The following is a 13,110-nucleotide window of genomic DNA, read 5'->3' as shown; positions in this document are numbered from 1 at the left end:
CGTTATCGGCAATTTTCGATTAAAAATCTCCAAACTGTCAAATTTTTTGTTTATGTTTTCATACGATTAAGTCAAAATTGAAAACATTTTGACATCTCGAATGAAATCATCGAACGACCTTATTATTGGACCATGGTTTGTATTTCTTATCGAACATTTCGATAATCTATTGGTCGAATACGTCTTCATATCCCCGAAATGTTTTTCAAAACAATAGCGCTATTTCAGGCAAACAAATTTCGGTCGAAAATTAATTAAGAAGTTCATATAAACACTTAACGAATGCCTTCCTTCTATCACAACATGGTCAAGTTGATTTCTCGTTGCTTGATCAAGAGAAATCCGGTAAGATTTGCTACCAAGGAGAACCCTAAATATCAAATTTGAGCCAATTCGGTTGACAAAACGTTTCCAAAAAACCGAAATTTGAGAGGCAAATTTATAGCATTTCCACATTAAATGAAACCTTTTACAAATTAAATGAACCCTTTTCCAAATTAAATGAACCCTTTTCCAAATTAAATGAAACCTTTTCCAAATTAAATGAAACCTTTTCCACTTGAAATGAAACCTTTTACAAATAGAATGAAACCTTTTCAATTGAAATGAAACCTTTTAAAAATAGAATGAAACTTTTTCCAAATTAAATGAAACCTTTATTCTTATCTAAGGAAATATAATATTTGCACTTATTTTAAACCAATATTTGAAAATTAAATCAAAGAATATTAACAAATATAGTTGTATGGCTATGTAATTAACATAAATATTCTTTAATTCGGTGTGATTTCATTTAATATCTTTACTACATAAAACTAAATAAATAGTAATACAAACTGGGGTATTTCTTGACATTTTAATAAATAAATATTTAAGAACAAGAATTGAATACCCGGTCCTAAATGCGAAATACATATTTGACTTAATAAATTGTTGACGATAAGGTAACTGCTTATCTTAATGAAGGGGTTCCCGACTTGCAGCTTGTGGTATTTTCAAAACCATGCCCATAACGTAGTTAGAACAATCTTGCCGAGTAAGCTTTTGAATACTTCGCTCGATTACATCAACCATGTTATGTTCCATTGAAACGTCACACAGCTCAGCTCTTGCACATAATTTTATTTTTGAAAATGCATTTTCGATTGGATTTAGCATTGGAGAATAAGGCGGTTAGAATTTAAGGTTGCATCTTTTGGATTCGATCAAATTTTTTATGTCATGTCGCTTGTGTATTTGAGCGTTATTTTCCAACTCTGGATTGATTTTCTCAAAAAAAAAAAAAAAAAAATCTATAAATAATTTAAATCTGTCTGTATTGACACTGGAATTAGAAACGATTGTGTGATGTACAACTCCCGCGTTGTTTATTGCTGCAATTATAGTGACATTACGACCTCTGACCGTAGGCAACACAATGTGTGCTCTTGTTCCTTGTCTTGAACGGGCTTGGGTTCTTCGTATGTGAAGATTAAATCCACACTCATCAATGAATATAAATTTTTCTCCTTGTTGGGGTATCCATTTTGTAAAGTCTTGAGCATATTTTTGTCTCAAGCCTAATGTTCTGGAGTCATTCTTTCGTTCTATTTGAATAGAGGCCATCTTAAACGTAATTTTTAATTTCCGTAATGGTGTCAACAACTTAGTTCTATTTCCTCCACTCTTATTTTCCTTCAATGTTCCAAAATTTTGTTTGTAATTACTTCACATTGTCGAGAGTTTACTGTTTTGGATGTTCACATTATCGAGAGTTCACTGTATTTAAAAATAGCAACGTTTAAAATAAATGCGAACCTGATTTTAGCTCGGGAAGCTCTGATAATTGGGAACCTGAGGAAAAATCAATATCCTCGCCAAGTATTGCAAGTGGAAATGCTCCAGAACCTACTGAAGCTACATCTACAAGACCCCGAAACAAATTGGGTCAGTATAACAAAATAACAAAAGACATGAAATTGTTATTATTTAAATTCTATGAAGAGGGGAGAATTTAACCTGCATAAACATAAATTCCGAAAAAACATTTATAAGAAGATACAAACAAAATTTTGGAACATTGAAGGAAAATAAGAGTGGAGGAAATAGAACTAAGTTGTTGACACCACAAGTTTTAAGTCTGATCGAGTTCTATATAGAAAGTCAACCTGGAATTACGCTCAAAGCCATAAAAACTAAACTGTTGAGAGAAAATGATATAAATATTTCCACAAGCTGCATAGAATATGGATTACGGAAATTAAAAATTACGTTTAAGATGGCCTCTATTCAAATAGAACGAAAGAATGACTCCAGAACATTAGGCTTGAGACAAAAATATGCTCAAGACTTTACAAAATGGATACCCCAACAAGGAGAAAAATTTATATTCATTGATGAGTGTGGATTTAATCTTCACATACGAAGAACCCAAGCCCGTTCAAGACAAGGAACAAGAGCACACATTGTGTTGCCTACGGTCAGAGGTCGTAATGTCACTATAATTGCAGCAATAAACAACGCGGGAGTTGTACATCACACAATCGTTTCTAATTCCAGTGTCAATACAGACAGATTTAAATTATTTATAGATTTTTTTTTTTTTGAGAAAATCAATCCAGAGTTGGAAAATAACGCTCAAATACACAAGCGACATGACATAAAAAATTTGATCGAATCCAAAAGATGCAACCTTAAATTCTAACCGCCTTATTCTCCAATGCTAAATCCAATCGAAAATGCATTTTCAAAAATAAAATTATGTGCAAGAGCTGAGCTGTGTGACGTTTCAATGGAACATAACATGGTTGATGTAATCGAGCGAAGTATTCAAAAGCTTACTCGGCAAGATTGTTCTAACTACGTTATGGGCATGGTTTTGAAAATACCACAAGCTGCAAGTCGGGAACCCCTTCATTAAGATAAGCAGTTACCTTATCGTCAACAATTTATTAAGTCAAATATGTATTTCGCATTTAGGACCGGGTATTCAATTCTTGTTCTTAAATATTTATTTATTAAAATGTCAAGAAATACCCCAGTTTGTATTACTATTTACAGTAAAATCCCGATAATTCGTAATGTCAAGGGACCGACGGTTTTATACGAATTAACGAGGTTTTCGAATTAGCGGGGTTTCGAATTAGCGGTAGGAAGCAAGAAAAAATACGAATTAACGAGGTTTTTATTCAATCGTGAGTTTACATAAGTATTTAGGTACGTAAACCATGCGAGAAGTCAATCCTTAAGCTCCACGAATTCGCCTCCTTTTTTGCGAGACTCGCTACATACATTTTTTCACTCATTAATGATGTCGAGCTTTGTGCGAATAGATAGCGCCTAGTAGTGTTATCGTTTTGTGACATTTGAATTAAATTAACTGAGCTGCAGAAAAATGTGAATGTCCCGATCGATCAACCTTAAAATAATAAAAGTTAGAGAAAGGCACACGCAAAAACAAATGTATTGCCACTTCAGAGCAGAGAATCACTAGTCAATGGTTTCCCGTTAATGTCGCACTATGAGCTCAAAAAACTGGGTTTCCTACAAAGAATGCGGCGCCCGCTACTTTAAAATGCACGAACGAAGAGAAAGAGATAAATAAACCAATTTAAGTTTACGAATTATCGAGGTTTACGAAGACAAATTACGAATTATAACAGGTATTTAGGCATTTCGTTGGAAAAAAATTTACGAATTATCGAGGGGACCGAAATGTATGGGATTTTTACGAATTATCGCGGTTTTTCCAAGGGACCGGCATTTTGTTACGAATAAGCGGGGTTTACGAATTAACGGGGTTACGAATTATCGGGATTTTACTGTATTTAGTTTTATGTAGTAAAGATATTGTTACGTTCCTGGATTTTACTAAATCCCGTGTAGACGTTGTTTTATTTCCCGATACAATTCGTACCAAATAAAACGCGGGTTCGTTCTGATTACGATTATTACAATGATTTTATTCACACAACTTTACTTTGCACCTTACTTTACACGACGGTTTCAATTCGCGATCTGGTTCACAACTGACTCACTGCCTTTCCATTCCCTCTATTTATATGAGCCCTGCCTGTCGCTACAGAAGTTTCTAGACGATCTGGTAACACCTAGATCACGAACAATCTACCAATGCAACAAACACATTGAGTAACAATAACAACAACAAACTTACTGAGTGAACAATAACAACAACAAACTCGAGTAAACAAACTTACAATAACAACAACACATATACAGGCGAGGGAATAACAAAGAAAGAGGAATGACGTTTAACAAGAATTGTACGACAATAACAAAATAGAAACTGAAAGAGGAAATGGAAGGATGTAGAAAAATCTATACAGTGGTTGTTGTTGTGAAGTTATTCAAATAAACTGCGTAGTAGAAATTTACGTTACAATTCAAATTCTTAAATTAACGGAATTCATCTAAATTAACTTAAATCTAAAGTTATATTCGTAACAATATTAAATGAAATCACACCGAATTAAAGAATATTTATGTTAATTACATAGCCATACAACTATATTTGTTAATATTCTTTGATTTAATTTTCAAATATTGGTTTAAAATAAGTGCAAATATTATATTTCCTTAGATAAGAATAAAGGTTTCATTTAATTTGGAAAAAGTTTCATTCTATTTTTAAAAGGTTTCATTTCAATTGAAAAGGTTTCATTCTATTTGTAAAAGGTTTCATTTCAAGTGGAAAAGGTTTCATTTAATTTGGAAAAGGTTTCATTTAATTTGGAAAAGGGTTCATTTAATTTGGAAAAGGGTTCATTTAATTTGTAAAAGGTTTCATTTAATGTGGAAATGCTATAAATTTGCCTCTCAAATTTCGGTTTTTTGGAAACGTTTTGTCAACCGAATTGGCTCAAATTTGATATTTAGGGTTCTCCTTGGTAGCAAATCTTACCGGATTTCTCTTGATCAAGCAACGAGAAATCAACTTGACCATGTTGTGATAGAAGGAAGGCATTCGTTAAGTGTTTATATGAACTTCTTAATTAATTTTCGACCGAAATTTGTTTGCCTGAAATAGCGCTATTGTTTTGAAAAACATTTCGGGGATATGAAGACGTATTCGACCAATAGATTATCGAAATGTTCGATAAGAAATACAAACCATGGTCCAATAATAAGGTCGTTCGATGATTTCATTCGAGATGTCAAAATGTTTTCAATTTTGACTTAATCGTATGAAAACATAAACAAAAAATTTGACAGTTTGGAGATTTTTAATCGAAAATTGCCGATAACGATTGCTTCTTACACGACCTAGATTTGTTTGGCTCAACTTTTGCTTGTTTGGCCACCTGAACATTCAAGCACGTCATTCATCATCAACAATGAGGATTTATTTGGCATTTATGTTCTGAAATCAACGGGATTAACTAAATCCAGTACTATGTAAACCTACTGTTACTCCATTATGACGTATTAAATTGGTCTGTTCCCGTACTGCAAGAAGCTACTACTTTTTACTGCGATAACGAATTTGCCTTTATGCTATCGAAGAAAATAGTAAAACCGAGGAGATTCTTGCAGTACGGGAACAGACCAAATGTAATAAAGACATTGAGGTCGTTATTACATACTATATTTGTCATCGATCACAGTTCGATTACCAATTGGCCGAAAAACGGCCTACATAACCCTAGATGCCATTTGAAATTCAATTCAAAACAATAGCGCTATTTCATTCAAAGGAGTCTTTGGAATTTGGAAGGAATAAATATTTTGAATTATAGCAATTATTGTAATTATTTAATTTAAATGTTTTATATGTGTTATATTGAAAAGCAATATGCAAAATAATTTTGAAAATGAATTACGAGGCAGTGAAAATGATGCCCTAGCTGCACAACAACAAATTCGAAAGTACTTCAAACGCTACGGAGAATCCAGCCATCAGGATGCAACGAAACACCAGCTTATGTTTGCCTGTTGTATCCTCAGTGGTATAGCTAAATGTGAATTAAAATATCCGCAGATATATTGTGAAATTATAACAGAGATCTTTGGGGATAATCTGAAACCGGAATGCAGTGATAAATATTGGTCGGCATATGTGAATAATTTACGCTACTTCCATTATCATTTGGTTGCTAAGGTGAGGATGGAGGACAATCTTAACTAAATTCGATTTATTATAATTTATTATAATTTTTTTTTCAGAAACATTGTGAGTATGCCTCTAAAATCTATTACTACATCTGTGATCTGCCGCCGAGTAAACTACAAACGGAAGATCTCTGTTTGGCCTTTGTTTCTATGTATTGTAATCAAATGTTCCTGCAAAATGGTCACACAGAACTGAATCACATTGTGGAAAATCTTCAGGTTCTGTTTGAACAAATGTTAGATAGAAACAAAGAATTTAATTTGCAAATTAAGGATGTGCTACAAAAGTGCCTGCAGTGTCTGTTTCCAACGGGATATACAAAAATGCAAAAATTATTTAGTTCTGTAGCGACGGAAAAGGTTGCTCGCATGTTTGCCGCTTTGTTTCGGCTGCAAAGCCAACAACGTCTGCCTCAACCAACAAAAGAGGAAACGCAACAAAAAGCCCACTTTATAATTGAAACATTGAATAATTTCATTGTCTTCGATACAATTGATAATTTTCAAACACAATTGTCTGTACTACTCTTGAAATATTGCACTGTGGATAGCAATTTAAAATCAGACAAAGTCATAGCCGAATTATTTGGACAACTTTATGAATATTTGAAAATAATATGCAGCACCCAAAGACCCAACGAAGGATTTGTAGATGCCATTACAAAATGTTGTGATGGCTTTAAATCTCGATTTGAGATATATTCCAAAAATGCCATGAATCAATTGTGGTTCAAAGACTTATTGGTCTTCATAAGTACCTTGCATACTCAGATGCAAAATACATCGATATTCGGTGGTTTTTGGAAACAAATGAAACATATCGAATCGTATCAGGCTCTCTTAATGTTTCTATTGGAAACAATGAAATTGGCACCTTGTATTGTAGCTGAAACAAAATTAAATAATATCCGCTGTTGTTCCAGTTTTCGTAAACATATCATTTTAACATTTGCCAATGCTGCCTTATCGACGTTTGTTTTATATTGTCAAAATTGTAAAAATGAACCCAAAGAGGAGGATGCTGTCTGTGTGGTGGATGATGATTTGGGGGGAGAGGATAGTAATATGAAGGTAAGTTTAATCTTCGGAATACATTTTTTTTTAATCCACGACTTGAAAAAGTTATTTTTTTAATCCACGCCATATTTTTTTCTGTTACATTTGATATAATTTTCTCTTTTATTTTCATTTCTTCCAGGACACCTATACGGAATTGTTACAAAAACCCTTACTGCTAATTATCAGTCATGCCTTTAAAATAATTGACAAAATGGAATGCATTGATGATAAATCACAAGATATAGCCTTCTTATTGACACGTTTTAAGCAGGCTGCTGTTAGTGCCTGCACTGCAAAACAGGTGAAAACTTGCATGAAATTAGCTGAATTATATTTGAAAATAAATCACAAATTTTCCGAAACCGAGTGGCCTTTGCTGGTAAGGCGTATCTATAAAGCCACAGTACAATGTTTCGGTGGAGATGTCGCACAAATACGTGAAATGCAATTATGTTACATTGGCTCTCTGCTGCATTTAAATTCGGAAATAGATTTCACCCAAATACGTGGACAAATCAGTATGTACTATAGTGATGCGTTCAAAGAGGAACAACAGCAGGCCCAAAAACAACAACGTCAAACCAAAGAAACCACGGGCACCCCCGTCGTCATACCACCACATGAAAATTGTATATTGCATTCGTTAATGCGTAGCACAAATCCATTGCGGCCACACTTGAAACCATGCCGCAAAAAACTTCTACACTGGTTGGAGGTCCAACACACTGTCAAATATTACAGGTCGAATCTAAATTTAATGCAATCATTAATAGCATCTAGCCAATCGTATTATGACTTTGTGATAACGGCACGAGCCACAAAACTCACCACCGCTCAGGTACCAAAATTCCATTCCATACATAAGTATTTACGTACCAAAACTGGACTGAGTCGTTTGGATCACTTAACATATGGTCATACGTGTACGAAATTGTTGCAAGAATATCACAATCAACGATCACAAACGACCCCGTTGGAGACAAAAGATTTCGGCGAAAATCAATTGGAACAATTGTTGCTGAATAAAGAAATGGAAAAGATGACCATTTGTAATGAATTGCAATATGTTAAGCTGGCCTATGATGGGTTTGTTGCTTTTCAAGAATTCTACGATAGGGTGAGTAGAAAAGATAAATAATAAACGTGCTAAAAAAATATTTCAAAATCAAAGCTTTGAAAAAATCAGAAATATGTGTTTGTCTTGTTGAAAAATTCATTTTTAATTCACCATCTTTCTTTTATTTCCAGTTCGATATTGAACAAATATCCAGTGAAGATGCCATTCTCGACTGGGAAGCCATTATCGATGATCTTACAACATTGGCTCAGTATTTACAATTTGGCAATTATCTGGAATATGCCTCAAATGTTTGGCTGTTACACTATAAAATCTCACAACTGGTGTTGAATAGTTGTTCGGCCCTAACAAGTCTTACATTCTTTTGTGAGCTATCGATGTTATATGAAAAAGGCGATGCCACCTCTTGCCTTGACTTGGAAAAAGAAATTCAATTACATTTACCGCATATAACCCAGGGCTTGGAACAACTAGCAAGCCTGACAAGACGTAGGCAAAATGCTATATTTCTGGCCACCTTGCAGATTGCTTACTACTATGCCAACAGCGGGAGATATAATTATGCCCAAATATTGTTGCAGTTTGTCGAAGAGAAACATGAGGAAATTAGCGAACGTCAAGGATGTTACGATATTGTTATGTTTACACTAGATATAATACGATATCGTCTATTGTGGAAGCATTATCGCCAATTGACGGCTGGTGATGCTACTCCTGCTGTGCCAAAGAAGGCTGAGAATTTGTTATTGAATCAATGCTTAATGGATGAAATGGAAAGGACATTGGATCGTTTGCGGGATTTTTCTTTTGGTTCTGGCGATGCTTTGTCCTATAATATGTTAATTTCAAATATGACCCAGGACATGGCCGAATGCTCAGCTAATCGTTTGTATGATAATTTCCTTAATTCAATTTTCATTGCGGCCTGTCGATGTGCCGTGCAGTATGGTTTTGCTTTGCGTTTGGCACAGATTATGTGTTCATGGATGTGGATTAATTTACAAATGGAATATGTTGATCAGGCTCAGGTGAGTTTTTCAGTGAGATTTTGAAAAATGTGTATTTTTTTTAATTTAGTTTCTTTTGATTTTCAGACTAAAATGAAAATAATTGAATATGTCATGGGTATTAGAGGTTTAAAAGAATTGGTGGGGAATTCTGTTAAAACCGCCACGGATGAGGTGAAATGTAATAACCCCGTGTTATCGGAGATTCACAATGACATACTGTCGTCACTAAATCATCATAATGACATAGAGGCTGCACGACGCCTGGCCCAGGTGCAATTATCGCCCATTAAAACGGTAAGCAAAATTAAAATAATTTTAATTTCAAATTAAAATAATCAGAATTCGTCTCCTCCTCCAATTTGCATAACAGGGAAAATTACATTTACGTCCTGAGGCTCAAATAACAAATTTAAAAAATTATTTTAAATTTAAAATCGATAGCAAAACACTGCCACAAAATGAACTTATGGATTGGACTTATTTTCTAATCGGCTGTTTGAATGCTCGTCTTTATTTTCTCGTTGAGGATTACGTGCAACTGCAGCCATTCTATGAAAAAGGTAGAGAGTGGTTGGAAATGCGTCAAAATGCCTTTAATCGAAACTTTTTTAAAAGTATACAACTTATGGCCATGCAACATTATGTTAACTATCTACGGGCCAATGATCAACATGACAAGGCATTGCAATGCCTTAACTATGGCCTGGAAATTTGTGATGCAATGAAATGGAAAGTTGATGTTGTCTATAGGGTGAATTTTAAATTACAATTATCGGCTGTACAGCAGGCATTAAATATCAAACAACCACTACCACACACAGAGAGCAGAATAATCTTAGGTAATGAAAAGGTCAAAATGATCAAAAAATTCAATATCTCACCCGAAGAAGTAACAAGAAGCAAGAAGAAAAATGTCTTAGAAAACGCAAATAAAAAACAACCTACCGCTAGCAGTGTGGCATCAATTTGTAAACGCAAACATCTTCCAACAAATAGTAGCAGCAATTCCAGTCCAGAAACAAAAACGAAGCCAAAACCGAAATTTAATATTTGTGAAGATGACATTGAAATAATAGTAGATTCGGATGATGATGACATGGTGGTGGTAAACAAAAAATTAGAGACAAATCCTTCCAAAGAATCGTCGTCATCATATACAACCCCGAAAGTTACCAAAACATATTCAAGGAAAACACCTTTAGTCAAATCCTCAAAACCGAAAATAGCCAAAAAAGATCCCACACCATCCTTAGCCACCACTAAACATGCCCCATCGTCCTCCATCTTAGCCTCATCCTCGTCATCTTCACTATCCTCAACATCATCATCAATGGAAAATTTACCAACCAAAGAGAATCAACCACAAAATACTTCAGATTTAATAACAAAATTAGAAAATCTAGATTTAGGCGATAAATCGAAAAGGGGTCGTACCCGCTTACGCAAATCACCCAAGAAACCCACCCCCATCATTATCTTAGAAGATTCGCCCAGTCTAAAGACGGTAGAAGTTACAAAACCGATTGTAACAAAATCGCGTAGTCGTACACGCAACAAAAACATATTGGATTCGGCAATCAAGTCAACAACAACAACAAGCGAAATAAATTTAAGAAGTACTCGAAGGCGACGTGGTGATGTAATCTAATTTTTTATACAATACACATTTTTCCTTAAACTATCTTCAGTTACAATAACCTTCTTAACATCATAATATTTTATTAACATACTTTTTGTTAATTTTGCTTAATTTTTTATATTTTTATTCAGCTGTAACGGATTTTCCTAATTTAATTTTTGTTGTCTTTCTACGTTGTAATTTTTTTTTAAATAATTTAGTTAATAAACGTTTCTACTAATACTGACCTAATTGAAGGGTATTTCATTTAGCATTCAATAAGCAGCAATTTCTGCAAGAGCTGGCGGGGTTCTCTATTTTTAAGCTAAGGCAAAGCAAATCAGTGATTTTTTAAGAGAACTGTCAAACATGGTGTTCATTATGATTTTTATACCCATCACCACACTGTGGTACAGGGTATTATGTCTTTGTGCATATGTTTGTAACAGGCAAAAATAATCGAGATAGACCCATGGTTCCTTTTGAGAATATGCATAGAATCACTTTCTAAGTCGATTTATGCATGTCCGTCCGTCCGTCTGTCTGTCTGTGCATGTTAAATTGTAAACAAAGTACAGGTCGCATTTATGATCCGAATTGGATGAAATTTGGCATAGGTCACTTATTCGGCCCAAGGACGAACCCTATTGAAATTGGGAAGAATCGGTTCAGATTTAGATATAGCTCCCATATATATATTTTACCGATTTAATGTAAACGGTCCCTATATATCTCTCGATTTGCACGAAATTTGGTACAGCCTAATCATTTAGGTCTAGAATGATATGTGCCAAGTTTCGTGAAAATCGGTCCAGATTTAGATATAGCTCCCATATATAGTTTCGTCCGATTTCATGTAAATGGTGCACCAAAGTCCCTATATATCTTTCGATTTGCACCAAATTTGGTATAACGTACTGAATTGAGCCTAGAATTATGTCTGCCAAGTTTCGTGAAAATCGGTCCAGATTAAGATATAGCTCCCATATATAGTTTCGTCCGATTTCATGTAAATGGTGCCCCAAAGTCCCCATATGTCTTTCGATTTGCACGAAATTTGACATATCGAACTGAATTAAGCCTAGAGTGATGTCTGCCAAGTTTCAAGAAAATCGGTCCAGATTTCTATATAGCTCCCATATATAGTTTCGTCCGATTTCATGTAAATGGTGCCCCAAAGTCCCCATATGTCTTTCGATTTGCACGAAATTTGACATATCGTACTGAATTAAGCCTAGAGTGATGTCTGCCAAGTTTCGAGAAAATCGGTCCAGATTTAGATATAGCTCCCATATATAGTTTCGTCCTATTTCACGTAAATGGTGCCCCAAAGTCCCCATATGTCTTTCGATTTGCACGAAATTTGACATATCGTACTGAATTAAGCCTAGAATGATGTCTGCCAAGTTTCGAGAAAATAGGTCCAGATTTCTATATAGCTCCCATATATAGTTTCGTCCGATTTAATGTAAATGTTGCCCCAAAGTCCCTATATATATCTTTCGATTTGCACGAAATTTAGCATAACGTACTGAATTGAGCCTAGAATGATGTCTGCCAAGTTTCGTGAAAATCGGTCCTGATTTAGATATAGCTCCCATGTATAGTTTCGTCCAATTTCATATAAATAGTGCACCAAAGTCCCTATATATCCTTCGATTTGCACGAAATTTGGCATAACGTACTGAATTGAGCCTAGAGTGATGTCTGCCAAGTTTCGAGAAAATCGGCACTGATTTCTATATAGCTCACATATATAGCTTCGTCCGATTTCATGTAAATGGTGCACCAAAGTCGCTATATATCCTTCGATTTGCACGAAATTTGGCATAACGTACTGAATTGAGCCTAGAGTGATATCTGCCTTGTTTCGTGAAAATGGGTTCAGATTTAGATATAGCTCCCTTTTAATTTAGATTGATTTTAAGTGATTGACGCACCAAGGAACCAATAGGAACAAAACGTTCTGAAATTAGTATAACCTAACCTGTGACAAGTTTGTTTGAAATCGCTTAATATTTGGATAGACCTTCCATATATATTTTTTTGCCCGATTTCAAGTAAATTGGGCATCAAATTCCTCATGTTAGTCAGATCGACATCAAATTTTGCACAACTTACAAACTTGAGCATAGAATTACGTAGTTGGGTTTTGTAGAAGTACAGACATAGCCCAACGGATGACCTATTTTTATTTGTTTGAAGTCGATTTACATACTTTATGGATAGATCTAGGT

General features: G+C 34.6%; 1 protein-coding gene across 1 annotated transcript; it reads left to right on the top strand.

Moving 5' to 3' along the window:
* The first annotated feature begins 5,791 nt into the window (after positions 1–5,791).
* Positions 5,792–10,903, top strand: LOC133321775 (protein three rows-like). Its single transcript, XM_061530850.1, has 6 exons — positions 5,792–6,097; positions 6,163–7,179; positions 7,307–8,284; positions 8,416–9,273; positions 9,340–9,549; positions 9,626–10,903. Exons 1-6 carry the CDS (start codon positions 5,792–5,794, stop codon positions 10,901–10,903), a joined length of 4,647 nt encoding a protein of 1,548 aa, XP_061386834.1.
* The last annotated feature ends 2,207 nt before the right edge of the window (positions 10,904–13,110 follow it).

The sequence above is a fragment of the Musca vetustissima genome, unplaced genomic scaffold (genome assembly GCF_032173495.1).
Source record: "Musca vetustissima isolate MV318-11 ecotype Yass unplaced genomic scaffold, APGP_CSIRO_Mvet_v1 utg520035, whole genome shotgun sequence".
Classification (NCBI taxonomy): domain Eukaryota; kingdom Metazoa; phylum Arthropoda; class Insecta; order Diptera; family Muscidae; genus Musca; species Musca vetustissima.
Note: the sequence above shows the minus strand (reverse complement) of the source record. Positions and strands in the feature narration are given on the sequence as shown.